The 15600-nt window shown below is 34.7% G+C and overlaps 3 protein-coding genes across 5 annotated transcripts in view; 1 reads left to right on the top strand and 2 right to left on the bottom strand.

Annotated features, from left to right (window-relative positions):
- The window catches only part of Atg2 (Autophagy-related 2), a 31238-nt gene extending 30108 nt beyond the window's left edge, over window positions 1–1130 (top strand). For all 3 annotated transcript variants that reach the window (XM_076411118.1, XM_076411117.1, XM_076411116.1), the window contains exon 31: window positions 320–1130. In XM_076411118.1, the coding sequence (XP_076267233.1) occupies window positions 320–544 (225 nt within the window). In that variant the 3' untranslated portion in view covers window positions 545–1130. The remainder of the gene's footprint in view (window positions 1–319) is intronic.
- Window positions 1131–5141: 4011 nt separating this feature from the next.
- TrpRS (Tryptophanyl-tRNA synthetase) lies at window positions 5142–10949 on the bottom strand. Its single transcript, XM_076412402.1, has 6 exons — window positions 10698–10949; window positions 10477–10609; window positions 10136–10414; window positions 9611–9864; window positions 7900–8128; window positions 5142–5588 (listed from the first exon to the last, which is right to left on the bottom strand). The coding sequence occupies exons 1-6, from the start codon at window positions 10849–10851 to the stop codon at window positions 5396–5398; spliced, it is 1242 nt and encodes a 413-aa protein (XP_076268517.1). The 5' UTR covers window positions 10852–10949; the 3' UTR covers window positions 5142–5395.
- Window positions 10950–11223: 274 nt separating this feature from the next.
- On the bottom strand, window positions 11224–12870 carry LOC143200768 (uncharacterized). Its single transcript, XM_076411391.1, has 2 exons — window positions 12698–12870; window positions 11224–11804 (listed from the first exon to the last, which is right to left on the bottom strand). The coding sequence occupies exons 1-2, from the start codon at window positions 12853–12855 to the stop codon at window positions 11225–11227; spliced, it is 738 nt and encodes a 245-aa protein (XP_076267506.1). The 5' UTR covers window positions 12856–12870; the 3' UTR covers window position 11224.
- Window positions 12871–15600: the final 2730 nt, after the last annotated feature.

The following is a 15600-nucleotide window of genomic DNA, read 5'->3' as shown; positions in this document are numbered from 1 at the left end:
TCAGCATTATATAGCAGATATAGAAATGGTCCCAAGACACTACCCTGTGGAACTCCAGCCTCAATAAGTTTAAGTGCTGAGAAAGTCCCTTTATGCGAGGCTCAAAATTGTCTTTCAAAAAGATGTGATTCCAGCAGTCGGCAGTAATTTCGTGGTAGCAATTTACTCATTTTGTAGATTTATCCCATACCCGGTCAAAAGCTTGTGAGACGTGCGGAATATTGCTGTGCGGTATTTATTTTCTTCGAATGTTAAGCCAATTAATATATAGATATATAAAAATTAATTCATATCATTCATTCATTCGTAATTGTTTCAGGGCCTCGTAGAAACTGCCGATAACATAGTGCAAATGGCCACCCAGGAAAAGGAACAAAAAGGCATCAGTGGAGCGATGGGCGCCGTTTTGAGACAACTTCCTGCAGCCGTCATTAAACCGATCGTGATCGCTACCGAAGCCACTAATAACGTGTTGGGCGGTGTACAGAGTCAATTGGTGCCCGATGCGCGAACTGAAGCCAACCAAAAGTGGCGAAGTAATTGATATGTGATACTTCTATTTGTGTGGAAGAAATAGTAGTGATATTGAAATCTATTTATACACAACTAAATATATATATGAAATTAATTTAAGTTTAAGAGGATCAAATGGGACAATTTATATATAAGCAAATGATCCGTCATACTGTGAGAATGTTTAGAGAAAAGAAGTCGGTTGTCTTGAAAATGCCCCCCAATAGGGTCATTTTATACCATACAAGGCAAGTTCATTATTTGAAAGACTGACTTTTTCCATATTAAATAAACATTATTAGATATAAGTAATTTTTATATAGCGCCTTTGTAATTAATTGTCTTAAATGTGAGTTTATTGTCAGGCAAAGTGTTAAAATTTTATATTGTTCAATTTTGTGAATTTTAGTAACTCTCATGTGGTGATTTTTTGCATCGCTTTTGTATTTTCGGCAACCACAATCAAACCTTTTATTCTTATTGATTTAGTAAAAACTATATTACGAAAATGAAATGTGACTGTTAACGATAATGTTTGTTGTAAGAATCGTATATTTTACATTAATACTAGTTGTTACATCTAAAAAACCGAAAATATATCATTAATATTCTTTTAATATGTTGTTTGTTTTTTTTATTTTATTGCGATTTTCTATTTTGATTAAATTTAATGGAAACCTGAATGTTCATAGCTTTGTTGATCATTTGAGTGATTAAATTGAAAATTCAATTGTTTAATTGATTTGAAAGTGCTTTAAGCTTTAACCATCTGTTTTTTTAGAAATATACCGACTAGTTATTTCATTAAGTCTTAGGTTTCTTAAGTCTAAATTAATAATTCATCTTTCATAAGGACGTAACCAAAGTTTCAGATTTCATAAAATTATATTTAATTTAAATGTCCCAGCGAGGTGTGTGCAATACATTTGCTAACAATGAAACAAATACATATTTGGATACAAAAATTCGATTACTTTACTTATTTTTCATCAAGGTAATGAACCTGCTCACAATAACCACAAGTGATGGGATTCGTAAATTGACCAAGTGATGGCATGGGGAAGTAAAGTTTTTTTTTCATCTCAAATCTCTGCTACAAGGGCCCTATATCCCAAACGATTTTGAATGTCCAATCGAAAGGATTGGCCCCTAATGCTCTAAGTTAAGTTCGTGAATGACCAATATTTCTCTAGGCTTGATCACACTTTTATTGATGATATCAGTTGTGATCGGGGTTACCCGGATAATAGATTTGTTCGTGCAGAACAATAATTAACAAATTTTGCTACTCAGGCCACATTAGTCCTGGCTTAGTTGGTAGCATGAGTGTTGAAGTTGCGGCCGATTATTTTGGCTGTATTGCCGTGGACAAATTAGTAGAGTAGTTCGAAAATCTCGATTCATTGTTAGGAGTGCTTAAAATTATTTTTAATGGCAAGGGCTGTGTCAGCATACATTAAAGTATTCTGGATGTGCCACTGTCGAAAGACCTGACATATCAATGAATTTTATAATTGCAAAGAAAAGCTTGGTTTCAAAAATATTTCCTGGAGAAGCACACATGATCTTCAAAAAGCTACATTTAGACACAGCATTTTGCACAAAAAGCTGTATTTGCGAAAGATGATTTAACTGTGCTTTGAAGTTAAATAAAGCATTTAATGAAAGCAGCATTAGAGATAAGGCGATTGTTATCCTGAGGGCTGTGTTATCCCATACATCGAGAACGAGGAAAACTTTGGAGAAGTGTTTCGATCCTTTGGACACTGACGTGATTCAAACGAAGCAGTGACCACGGAGCGTTTGTAGCACTGTACGCAATTTGGACACTCCTTCGTTGAATTCGTACCACGATATGTTTTTTCATCGCTCAGGTTTTAAGCCGTAATTGAAAAGTGCTGGAATAAGTTCGTTAATTTGTGGCTGCCTTCTGTAATTTTGTTCTTGTGTGCATCTGGTTATTCTGTTAATATTGGGGTAGTAAAGAGAGACTCTCTCCCGTATGAGACCACACTTTGCGATCAGAATAGAAGAATTAATACAAAGTTAGGATGGGTCGGCGTTGGCAGCTTGTGGGTCTCGCGTTTTCTTGACAACGTGTGGTTTATTATCTAGCTGTGAATCTATGGTGACACCAAGTTACACGATTGAGTAGCGCCTCCATATTTTTTTAGGTTACTTAGTAGTTCAACAATCTTCCCATTGGGCAACAAGTATTTCTTATGATAACTATTTTATATATAACATGTGAAAAGTCACTACATTAAGGAACTAAACAATAACAGGTCAATTGAAAGTCCCCGGCCTGACACATAGATGGCGGTACTAGAATTAAATCCATGTTTTTTAGTTAGCCTTAACCCTCAAAAGATGAGTGTATAAATTTGACAGCTGTCGGATCATTAGTTTGTGATTTGGATAAAAAGGAATTTCGCGTATTGATAAAATATTGCTTTTTGAAGGAAAAAAACCCAGTTGAATCAAAAACTTGGTTTGATGCCGAGGTTCAGGACACTGCCTCAGGAAAATCAACAATGAAGAATTGATTTAGACGTGGTGAAATGAGCACCGAAAACAGTGAACACACTGGACGCTCAAAATCCACAAAATGATTTTGAATGACCTTAAATTGAAATTTAATGAAATAGCAGACACTCTAAAGATATCAATTGAACGTGTACATCATATCATTCACGAATATTTTAGTATGAGAAAGCTCTGTGCAAAGTAGGTGCCGCGCGAGCTCACTTTTGACTGTGGACTGCACACGATGAACCCGCTCCAAAACATGGGAAAACGCAATAGTGGGCTGGCAAGGTTATGGCGTCTGTGTTTTGGGATGCGCATGAAATAATTTTCATTAACTACCTTGAAAAAGGAAGGACCATCAACAGCGACTATTACATAGCGTTATTGGACCGTTTGAAGAACGACATCCCCAAAAAAACGGCCGCGTTTGAAGAAAAAGAAAGTGCTACTTCACCAAGACAATTCACCGTGTCACAAGTCAGTGAAAACGATGGCAAAAATCCATGAATTGGGCTTCGAATTGCTTCCTCATTCACCGTGTTCTCCAAATCTGGCCCCCAGCGACTATTTCCTATTCTCAGATCTCAAAAGAAGCTCGCGTGGGAGAAATTTTCGTCGAATGAAGAGGTGATCGCCGAAACTGAGGCCTATTTTGAAGCAAAGGACTAATCGTACTACAAAAATGGTATCGAAAAGTTGGAGGGTAGCTATAATCAGTGCATCACCCTTGAAGAGAATTATGTTGAAAAAAAAACTAATTTTGTTAAAAAAATGTGTTTTACTATGGTAGGCCCAGGACTTTTCAATTGACCTGTTATCTTACTCTAAGTCTATATATGTTCATAATCAGTTCGGTTAGCGTTAAACGTTTCAATCTACGCACTTCACTACCATGTCGCACATTTGTCTGATTAGAAAAACACTGAGGTGCACTCACACTTTTTGAAAGTACTCAACACAAGCAGTTTAAATTATACTGCTTATAGGTTCTAAAGAGATATTGCTATCATTATTCCACAGTTCGATTCCATATGGCCCAATATAAGTATTGATATGTACAATAATACCTTTAATATAAATAAAATCCAAGTTATTTTCGTTTAGCAAGTATATGCTTCCCAGTTAGGCGGTCTAGAAGTATGCCAAATATTTAGCATCCTCTACAGGGGGGTATTGATAATTATTGATATTAGTGTATCTGAATATCAGTAATTCTTCTACGATTGTAAAAGTTACATGGGTAGATTTTGTTTCATTTACTTTAATACGCCATGTGTTCTGCCATAGTCGTATTTTATTGAGTTGTGTTTTGAGATGCTACTTTTTGATGCTACTATTGAATCTTCGTGTGATGCTAAAACTGCCGCGTCCGTGTGCTGTTCTCTTTTTCTGCAGAGTACTGTGTTGTAAAATAACTTATTTCACTTTCGCATTATTACACACGTCTTGAAACAAAAATACTATTCTAGTAGTTCTTCTTATGTAAGTAAATTGTTTTTAGGACTGCAAAGAGAAGAACAAAGTATTCACTAGATGTGCGCCAAATAAAAAAATCTATCGAAATGAGTTTGATATTTTCAAATCAATATTCGTTTGTATGAACATTGCATCCACCTTTGCAGGCGCAAGAGCCGTTCAAAGTTTACAGTGAAACATATGGTCAATTTTGCGTTAGGATTCGCAAGTATAAAATCCAAATAATGTTGAATGAATGAGGAGTTCAAAGTTAATGATCAATTATCTCTAGGAATAAGGCGCACTTTTGGACGAATCTACATAAAACGACGCATGGTATTAAATGACACCAACACACAGGAAATCATCAGATGTATGAATTCACAAAAATTTACTGTTTGTTGTGGTATTTGACTGCTACAGAATGATAATCTATTGTTTTTGGTTTAAAATGAACGATATGACAACAAGAAGTTCTAATATTGACCCGCCCTTATTGAATAACTCTATACACAACGATTTACCTTGTTTCATAGGTAACACTAGACGTAAACACCCAATACTTGCAAGTCCACTAGTGTATACTATTACTATTATCGCGTTATGATATTTTAAATGAAGGATGTGGTAAATAAAATACAAAATAAAATTAGCAACAAATTGCAAACGTTTATTGCAAATAACTTGCGTTAAATATTAAAAAAGATCTAATAAATGCTGAAAATTTAATGTATTATAATACAAATCCTATCTAATCTACCATACCATATACAGTTAGAATAGGACTTTAACAAACTTACTATGAAATAAGTTATAATAAATAAAGAAATACTATAAAAGTATAATTAACACAGATAATGTTAGAACTTAGAATGGTAATAGGAAAATATTACTAAAATCAGCAAAGCTTTCTTGGCGTCATAAATGTTTTCAGTGTGTCATCCGTTATTTTGGATCTATTCTGTTGATGTTGCGTTAGAACAGGTGTTAAAATTTCAATAAGAATCTTCTTAAGCTCACCAGTGAGCAAAGCACCACTTGTGTAATCCTTTTTTATTTGTTCTAGTTTTTCGTCATCCTCTAAGAAAAACCTGAAATTAAATAAATCATTCAAATTCGACAAATACTTAAAAATATCTTGTAATTCTAATTAATAAAAATGTTTTTTTTTGTAGTCAGTGTTAGTTAAATACTAAGATGTTTACTATCAAAGATCTAACACAAATTTGTCATTAACAATCCATAGCATATATGTATCATCATCTTCATCAAGTTCTATATGTATACTACTGTAGTGATCGCTACAACCCTTTAGGATATGCGGTTCCCGGCTCCGTTCCATTCCATTCTCCTGTCGACCACATGTATCATTCAATATCGAAATGATCCAGTTTTTTTTCAACTAGTCTTTTCAGTTCTCGTGTAAATTCCGTCCACAAAATAGTAGTGAGTGTTCAGATAAACAATCGCATCGACAGCCACACATTCCGACCGACCGGACGAAGATTCCTACACTACAAACTCCTTGGCCGATCTGATGTTCGCTGGTGATAGCGGTACATTCGCTGATATGGATGTTGAGGATTCTAGCATTCTTCATGATATAGTTCGGATCACAGAACCATATGGCTTGAGAATTAATGAAGAAAAGACCAAAATCCTGACAACTGACAGATCGCCTGCTATTGTACATTTCTACGGGATCCAGTTGGAGCACCTGCAGCAGTTCAAGTAGGAGAAAAGTGACATTTACTAACTCTCTCTAAGGCAATGCCTGTGGAAGTGAAAAAGTATTACAATCAGGACTAAAATTCGCCTCTTTCGAACGCTCATCTTGCCTATTCTTTTGTATGGCTCTGAGATTTGGACTGTGCTACAGTTTGACATATATAAACTTGAGATCTTTCATATGCGATACTTAAGGTAATGTGTCTGTTTCGTGGCATCTTTTTCTCTGAGATAAAATTAAAAATAAGTCATTCGTTTAAAATAAGCTAATCAGAACACAGTTGAGAACCAAATTCAGTGTCGCACATTGCAATGGTTTGGACATATCTTTTGAATGAATGGTGAACAAATTGCTCACAGACATATCGCGAAATTGATCTTTTGGGTAGAAGACAATGAAAAACTCTAAAAAAGACATGGATCAAGATCATTGAAAACGATCTGAAATATAAGGGGCATATTCACATTTATAAAATATTCTCCGATGCCAGAACAGCCACAACTGTGGCCGAATTTAGTGAGAGCTGAGAATTAGCGAAGAAGTCCTGCGGTATTAACAGCAGCATATTGATTGAGAAGTAGACTCTCCCCGAGCGCCGGCTATGGCCATGGATTATTGATGATGATGATCTTAGAGAAGCGTAAGCTTCTACAGTTTGGCCGATTTTTTTCTTGTATTACATCGGTTGCCATTACTTTTGTCATTTTTCATTAATTCTTAGTCAATGTGATCCTGAAATGCAAACCATATCGTGAAGAATTTATTAGAAACTTTTATCAGCGAAAGCATCAAATCAACTATGTCTCTCTTGAACGCACAGACATCTTCATGGGAAATACCACCTCAGATTTCAAATGAATTTGATATCATTTTGCATTCGACGTCAACTGTATCCATTGTCGATGTATGAAGGACTTTTTTTACGTGAATATATTTAGATTCCAAAGCTGCCTAAAGTAAGGAAGAGTGTATAGTGTTGAAAAAAAAAAACGCTTTCCATATCAAATACGATATATGCTACGCATGTGTGCATGTTTCCTACAACTCTTATTTATTCCTACTTTCTCATAATGTTTAAGGTTTTGACTCCTTTTTACAAAAAAACAAATAAATTAAAAACTGACTAAACCCAAAATTGGTAAACATCTTTTCTTCAAGCAAATTTTTGGTTTGAATTCTAGTTTAATAAATTATCGCCTAAATGTTTTAGATTCGTTTATTATTTGAAACCTTAGCTACTTTAAAAAGTTGAGATAATCTCAGTTTAGATAATAAATCATCCTTCTCACTTCTTCACGTCACTTTTTGAGGCCTTAAGGCAGCAGGAAACACCTAGAAGCTCTGTTTAACCTAATCGTTTTGACTAGAATATGACTAAATATAATGTTCACTTAGAATGATTATGTGATCTTGATTTGGATTATTGATCTCGATTATCTTTTGTTAAAGTTGCAACATCATAAAATCACGTTATTATCTAAAGAAAAAACATACACAACCAGTGAGTTTACTCAAAATATTAATCATATTCAAACCATTAATTTTGGTTAATTCATGGCCTATTGTGGCTCTATTTTATTCCCAGAAAGCAGGAAATATACCTTGCTTTAACTTGTTGATTGAATGAATATACAGATTGATATATTTTGACGACTTATTAATAAATTACTAACCTTAAATACTGGTAAGAGATATCCAAATCGCAATTGCCTCCTAGTTTCCTGTGCTCTTCTACGGTCGCTTGGCCGCCAGAAAACGCGTGCTTGTTAATTTTGTTCTTCAGTTGTTTTGGTGTATCGTTCATGAATATTGTACTATTTGCTTCGGAGGAGGACATCTTGGTTTTCGCGCCTTGCAATGCTGGGAAGAATTTCGAATGCAACAACGCTGGTTTATCAAATCCTGTGATCAAAACCATAATTTTGTTATATATTAAATATTAATTATAATATATGCAGAAAAGTGTACAATAAAAATTTTGTACCAAAAAACATTATTTGTTCCATGAGTTCGCGAAAAGGAAATGGAAATAAAAAACGAATTTGTATTTGCAAAATTGGTTATTTTTCAGTATAACTTTTCTCAATTTCAACATACCTATTCCAGCGATCGTTCAATTTATAGAACCCAGTACTGTAGAGGTTTTGGAAGAAGTTGCAAAATAGCCTCCGATCATTTTCTTTGAATTTTTTAGGTATAAGGGATATCATCTGGAGGTTAATTTAGTGAAAAAATTGGATTTGAAACAACTCATACCTTAAGTTAGCGAGTAGCGATTACATTTTTTTGAGCTGTGTGAGAGCCCTCCTTATCTTGATGGAAAATTAATTTTGAGAATTTTCAGATTCAATTAACACCAAGGTTACAAGGAAAGTTTGTGTATATAAGCATACGACTGCTTTTAATAACCTTTATACTATTATTATTTGTGTAATAAATATATCTAGTTGCACAAGTTATATTGGCGGCTCCCACATAGTATTGTTTTAAAAATATTGGATAGTGTTTGATTTTTGGATGTTTATTATACTCTGTAATCTTGTAGTAAAAAAAAGTCGCATAGAGTAGAAATTAATATTATATATAATATTATAACATAATTTTTATTAATTTTGATTTCGTCTGCTGATTTCTGTTAAACAAATCGTTTAGATTTTTATGAGTAAATTGCATTGATAGTTGATTTATTATGGCGATTTAATTGTCTGTATCAGCAGAAGAGTCCAACTCTGTAAATACAATACAACTTACTGGCAACAAATTACTTTTTATAATGAGCAAGTGAGAAGTAATATAATATGTTGTTCTGGTACTGTCATGGGGATGATATCAGATTACAATGTTAGTTCTTATGCCTTATCCTGAATTAAATCTAACAATATAATGGTAAGATAAGACATTCAGTATATTATTCAAGATTTTCCATAAAGCAACATTGTGCACATAAATATTTTGAATCATTAAATGTATCAAAAATTAATCTATGCACATGTTGTTAAGAGTATTTTTTCAACTGTTTCGTCAAATATTTTGATAGATATTGCAAAAAATTAAGGCAGACAACATAAGCTGCTGAGCAGGATAGCTTACAGCTAACGAATTATTATAAATACAAAAAAGATAATGCAATGATTACTCTCTTCAATTTCAACCAGTACGTGATTATTAATATTTTTTAAAATAACATTCAGATGTGTTCCATTGCATACACCAATCATGATATTTTGGTTGTGTTCCTATGAAAGATGAAGTATTCAGATGACATCAAATTTTTAATTCTACTTATAAAATGTGCTACGCGAACTTATTTTGAACAACCAATTAATTGAAAATTGAAGCGATTAATACTTAAAGTTAAATAATACATAAGTAAAATTAGTATACCTATGCGCGGGCATACATCTCTAGTCATTCGGAAATATGGATCTTGGTCTATGGCACATGGAATAAGACAAGGGACCTTTTTGTCGCCGAATATGTCCGGGAACGATGTAGACAATGCGGGTGTGGCTTGAACGGCGGGGAATGCTATTTTTCCAATGACAGAACTATCATCAAAACCAAAGATGCCTTTCACCTGATTGAATGTAACACATTTTTGAATACGAATCATGTTTCTATAAAATTCAGACCTTTGTCTACAATAAAAAAGGAATTATATAAGTTATTAATAATTAACAATTAACTAATCAATTAATTTAATTAACAATTAACATAAAAATAATTGTGCGCATAAATTAATTAACTCAAAGATTTATATATTAAATTATTTCAAAAGACAAACATTAGTATATAAAGAGATTAAAAAACCAATGATGTGTTTTTGATTACAATTATTTTAAATTTAAATGGGCTATAATATGATAGGTATTTTTAAAAAACCATCACAGCAAGCATGGAATAACTTACCCAATATAAGTAAAGTCTGAAAATATGAAGGTTTTATTGATATCAAATCCACATGCTATAATATCCTTAGCATTTTCTAAAGCCATCTGATAAGCTTGCTCAACTTTCAAATCTTTCCATAAAGTCTTTTCATCATCAGTTAATTGTATAACTAGAGGACAGCTAAATACATCCTGAAGCCATTTACAGAGAGTAAAAGGAATTAAATGACCCAAGTGCATTGAAGATGATGAGGGACCTCTACCAGTGTATAAATAAAAGGGTTTTCCATTTTCATATCTGGATATTAAAAAAAGTGTTATAAGACTGCATGATAAATCTATTAAAGCTAATTATTGTACCTTGTTAATATTGAATGCATATCTCTATGTGAGAAAAAGAATCCTCTACGAAGTAAATGATGTACTGGTTTGCCAGTTACTTTCTCAAATCTTGCCAATAATTCTTCATCAATTTTAGAACTTCCAAATCTTTCTAGAAATAATAAATGGATCATGTAGGATAATTGATAATGCAATGGATTATCCAATAAAATTAATAAAGGATAAAATAATATACCTACTAATTAGTTTTTCGTAATCCACGCCTGTATCAGCCTGGCTTACCACATTCCATGGATCTACTTGGTCATCATCGCCACCATCATTATTATGATTTGTGAAGCTGTTTTCTTTTATGTCTAACTTATTAACACTATTCGCTAAATCCCCCGACATCTTTTTATTCACCTGTTAAATAAATTTCGACAAAATATGGTAGTTAACCTGAACCTCGGAAAAATACAAAATTAGAGGTTAGAAAAATTGCATCAGCGCTGACGTCTTGACACATACGGTGCGCGTAATTTGCGAACTACAAACCATTGAGCTTAAAATATGATTATAAGTGATGGAACATATGCTTAGAAAATAAATGTTTCTTGTACTATACTTAAATATTTATCATTGCCGGCCTACTAATTAGTAATCGGGGTTATATTGTTACATTTTAGTTACGTATCATGTATATACTTTTGCTATGGTTATGCTAATAAATATTTGACATAATTAAGGAATTTTTACAAATCAAAAACTATTGTTGTTATAATGACTATATTTTAAGATATTTTGATATTTCGATAGATGAAATTCCATGAAGTCTGGTGGCTAATGTCTCTTCATCAATTTTGCAATCTTCGTTAGCTTTTATACCAAAACACATTAAGAATGTATCATACCATTTGGACTCAGTCTTCGAATTTTGATTGAACTGGATAGAACGCGAGATAGAGGGCGCTGACATGCTCGTAAACTGTACGCAAAAATCGTTTAGAGCGTGAACGCTAGAGTTGCGGTCTAATTGAATAGCTTTGTCTGTACCGTTTTGTGTAAAATCTATTTGTTTATGTTTAGTGTTCTCCGCTTGATTTCTATGCTTCATCATTTCTACCAGCCGATCCCTTTTGATGAGAGCCTCCAATTTTCTAAACGTGGACGCGTAAATATTCGTCAGCTCGTTTTTCGTAATGGTTTTGCCTTTCAATATATTGGAGTTCAGTTCTGAGTATACCGAATAGGAGTCATCTTCGATGCCGTTACGTCTAACTGGGAACGCCAATTTACCGACAGCCTCAAGAATCGTGTTACCATCTGACAGGCAATTAAACAAATTTTGTTCTGAGAAGGAGTACCTAAAATATATAATATCATTTTTATGTTTATATATAATACGACAATTTTTCAATAGGTTTTATGTTTGATAAAAGATAAAGCTTTTAAATTATTATTAAATCCAATCCATTATTATTAAACACTCCAAGATAATATGTCAACCAGATTTTTAGGTTTAAAAAAGAAGAACGCCATATAGGAGGAAACAACCATAACATTGAATCAAAAGAAGAGGCTAAAGAGAAGTGGAAACCCGATATTTCAGTTTGAAAATGTGTTGGGATTCAAAAATAACCTCAGCATCAATGTTACGCCATTTAAATTTTTGATATCAAAACGTCGAAGTGTTGCCGCATCAACTCTGAATTGTAGTTCAGTTTGACTTTAACATACAATAAAATTCTAATCTAAATAAAGTAATTGAACAAAATTGTTATCAAATATTATTTATTTTAACATTATAGTACATCTAAAATCTACAGTTAATTATACAGCCACAATAGTTTATAGGTTAGAGTTATAACCTCTTATCATTATTGCTTTCAAGAATTTGCATAAGCCTGAAAACCGAAAGACTTTGACAGGCTCATTCATTTACGTATTCGAACTAATCAGTCAACATTGTGTCTCTTTTTAACTAGAATAAAATGAGAAGGAAAATATTGTATGATTTTGAAACGAATTTACAAATTGCGGCAGGCAATTCATTAAACATCTTGACGACATATGTACAAAAAAAACTTGAATAGACAATGGGCGCAGTGCTGCCACCATACGAGTACTCGAAAACTATAACTAGACAGGAAAACTAGTTCAGGGCATTAAATAACTTTAAGAATCGTTCTTGTCTGCTCGGGTCCAGAACTTAACCCGAACTTAACCCGAATTTGTAAATTTTTATTATTAGACCTACTTGCAGTTCTTTGTGTGCCTTCCAAAAACAAATATTTCCAGCATACATTGCTTGCACTGGTAGTGGTCACTGGATGATTTCCGAGATGTTCTTGGTATAGCCATAAATAAATTGTCCAAAAACGGCGTGGTGTTTAACGATGCGTCCGTCATGTACATAATGGTTTGATCATCGACATCCTGAAAAATAAATCATCATTATTTATACGCACCGAAATGTATTACTTTGCGTTGGCAAGAAAATATTTTCGGTGAAACAGATCAATTGAAAATCCTCCGGCCTGACACATAGATGGCGATACTAGAATTAGATCCACATGTGTTTTAGTTAGCTCTAACCCTCAAAAGATGCATGTATAAATTGGACAGCTGTCGGATCATTAGTTTGTGAATTATATATAGCATTTTGAGTGAAGCAACTTTTGTTATTGTGAAAAAAATGGATAAAAAGGAATTTCGCTTATTGATAAAATATTGTCTTTTGAAGGGAAAAAATACAGTTGAAGCAAAATCTTGGCTTAATGCCGAGTTTCCGGTCACTGCCACAGGAGAATCAACCATCAAGTATTGGTATGCTAAGTTTATACGTGGTGAAATGAGCACCGAAGACGGTGAACGCAGTGGACGCTCAAAAGAGGTTATTACCGAAGAAAACATTTAAAAAATCAACAAAATGATTTTGAATGACCGTAAATTGAAATTGAATGAAATAGCAGACACTCTAAAAATATCAATCTCCGTGCAAAGTGGGTGCCGTGCGACCACACTTCTGATCAAAAACAACCACGAGTTGATGATTCGGATCAGTTTTTGAAGATGATAAAGCGTAATAAACCCGAGTTTTTGCGTCGATTTGTGACAATGGATGAAAGAAAACTAATTTTGCCAAAAAAATGTGTTTTACTATTGTAGATTGGAGACTTTTCAATTTTTGTTTGTTCTAGCCTAAAAACCAGGCGGTGGAATGCATGACGCATACCTGGTCGCGGAGACTTGCCCCGGAGTGACAAGTTGGACCGGGTTATGTGGAACTGCCTCTGGGCTTACCAATACACAAAACCGAAACCGCCTCACAGTTGACCCCTGTGGATCACTACTGTTGCTGCATTAAATTTGGGGATATGGCACCCGCTGATCGGGCAGACGTTATGGGGCACGAGGGCCCGGCGATTCTATTGATTTGCGAACCTGAGTTAACACGCAACTGGGTACTGTTGTATGAGGGCAAAAGTTATGACTGTAGCGATGGATGAGGTCGTTTCAGCCTGGAAAAGGGGGGGGAGCTTGGCGGTGACGCGGTGCTAAGCTCTCAGCATGTCGACCAGCTCGCGAACAAGCGCGTTTTCAGAAGAACTTGAGCTGAGTTGTTGTTTGTGGAATGATTGAGATATGAAGTGCTTGATTTCTGGAGTGTCAGTTTCCCTATGAATTTGATTATTTCTGAAAAACCATGGAGCGTTTAATATTCTCCTAAGGAGCTTATTTTGGATTATACGTGACGTATCCAGAAACGTGACGTACGTGACGTTATTCAGCGATGGAATTATTGCGGTGTCGATCTTAAGTTGCGAGACGCGCAGTGCGTAACGCTTCTTATGGAAAATGATGCCCTGGGATTTCCTGGGTATTCAGGGGGCTGATTTGCAACCTCCAGAATTTGAACCACTTGACCGCATGATCGAGCTGCTTCTGTAAACGTTCATGAATTGTAACTTCGAACCTGGCGGCCGTGAAGAAAGCAGTGTCGTCAGCGTAAAACGCGACGTCAATGTGCTCTTTTCTCAGCAGATCTGAAATAAAGAGGTTAAATAAGGCTGGGGCCAGCGGGGAACCTTGAGGTACACCAGCATCGATTTGTTGACGACTGGAAAGTGATTCCCTGATCTTGACCTGGAAAGATCTGTCCGAGAGATAGGACTTGATGAGAGCGGTTAGGTCTTCTGGGAGGCCTAACCGCACGCACTTTGCGATCAATCTGTCGTGCCAGATCTTGTCGAAGGCTTTGGTTAGGTCCAGAAGAACTGCTCCAAGCTTTTTGCGTTGGTCAAGAGTATGATGGATGTGTGCGGCCAGATGGGTAGCCTGATGGACGGATGAGTGGTGAACGCGAAAGCCGAATTGTTCATCTGGAATGATGTTGTTTTCCTTTGTGAAAGAGTTGAGAGCGTAGAGTATTGCCCTCTCGGCAAGCTTCGAAATGGCGCTGAGAAGGCTGATAGGCCTGTAATCAGATGGAGATGATTTTGCTCCTTTCTTGGGCATAACCGCTATATGTGCGTGTTTCCAAGACGCCGGGAAATGTTGCAGCCTCATGATGGAGTTAATGATGTTTGCCAGTTCTGCGAGCTGCTTAGGACTTTTCAATTGACCTGTTATATATAGAGTTGATATTGTTTCAAAAAAGCGCTGAAACAATATTTAAAATAAAAAATGTACTCGTTAATATAAAGGAAAGTCACGAATTATTTGTAAATGTCTATTGCTGCAGTTTAAACAATTATTAAATCGTATATGGAACTCTGAAGTTATATTTTATTTTATGTATAATGACGCATGTAAACGAATTGGCTATTAACAAATTTTCAAGATTATCTAACTAGGGAATTTATTCTACAAATTTTGGTGTTTTTTTAAAGGGAAAGGAAACTAACATTATTAAAAATTAATCCCTGTTATAGAAGAAAAACAAAACAGGATAATACTGTAGATTAAAGAGCTCAAAAAAAATCTCAAGGAATCGAATTTAGAGGTGTAAGTGTTAAAACCAAAGACTTCTGTATATTCATTACATTTTGGTGGATGCCCGATTCCTTAAGCAGGATCAAATACATCACCTTAGACAAAGGGCAGAGCAGATCAGATTCAAAATCAAAAATCTGTACTAGTTAGTCGGAAGATCCCCTC

Source organism: Rhynchophorus ferrugineus, unplaced genomic scaffold, assembly GCF_030347505.1.
Source record: "Rhynchophorus ferrugineus isolate W39M unplaced genomic scaffold, kcgeb_rfMv2 rfM8, whole genome shotgun sequence".
Lineage (NCBI taxonomy): Eukaryota > Metazoa > Arthropoda > Insecta > Coleoptera > Curculionidae > Rhynchophorus > Rhynchophorus ferrugineus.
The sequence above is the reverse complement of the archived record's forward strand: the minus strand, read 5'-3'. Positions and strand labels throughout refer to the sequence as shown.

Bases quoted from the DNA above. Each gene is read 5' to 3' on its own strand.
- TrpRS (XM_076412402.1), bottom strand. From the start codon at position 10,851: ATGTCGGGGGATTTAGCGAATAGTGTTAATAAGTTAGACATAAAAGAA. The intron at 9,865-10,135 runs GTAAGTTATTCC...TTTTTATTGTAG, and splicing joins TCAGACTTTACTTATATTGG to ACAAAGGTCTGAATTTTATA. The intron at 8,129-9,610 runs GTATACTAATTT...TTTTGATCACAG, and splicing joins AGATGTATGCCCGCGCATAG to GATTTGATAAACCAGCGTTG.
- LOC143200768 (XM_076411391.1), bottom strand. From the start codon at position 12,855: ATGTACATGACGGACGCATCGTTAAACACCACGCCGTTTTTGGACAAT. The intron at 11,805-12,697 runs GTAGGTCTAATA...TATATATTTTAG, and splicing joins AGGCACACAAAGAACTGCAA to GTACTCCTTCTCAGAACAAA.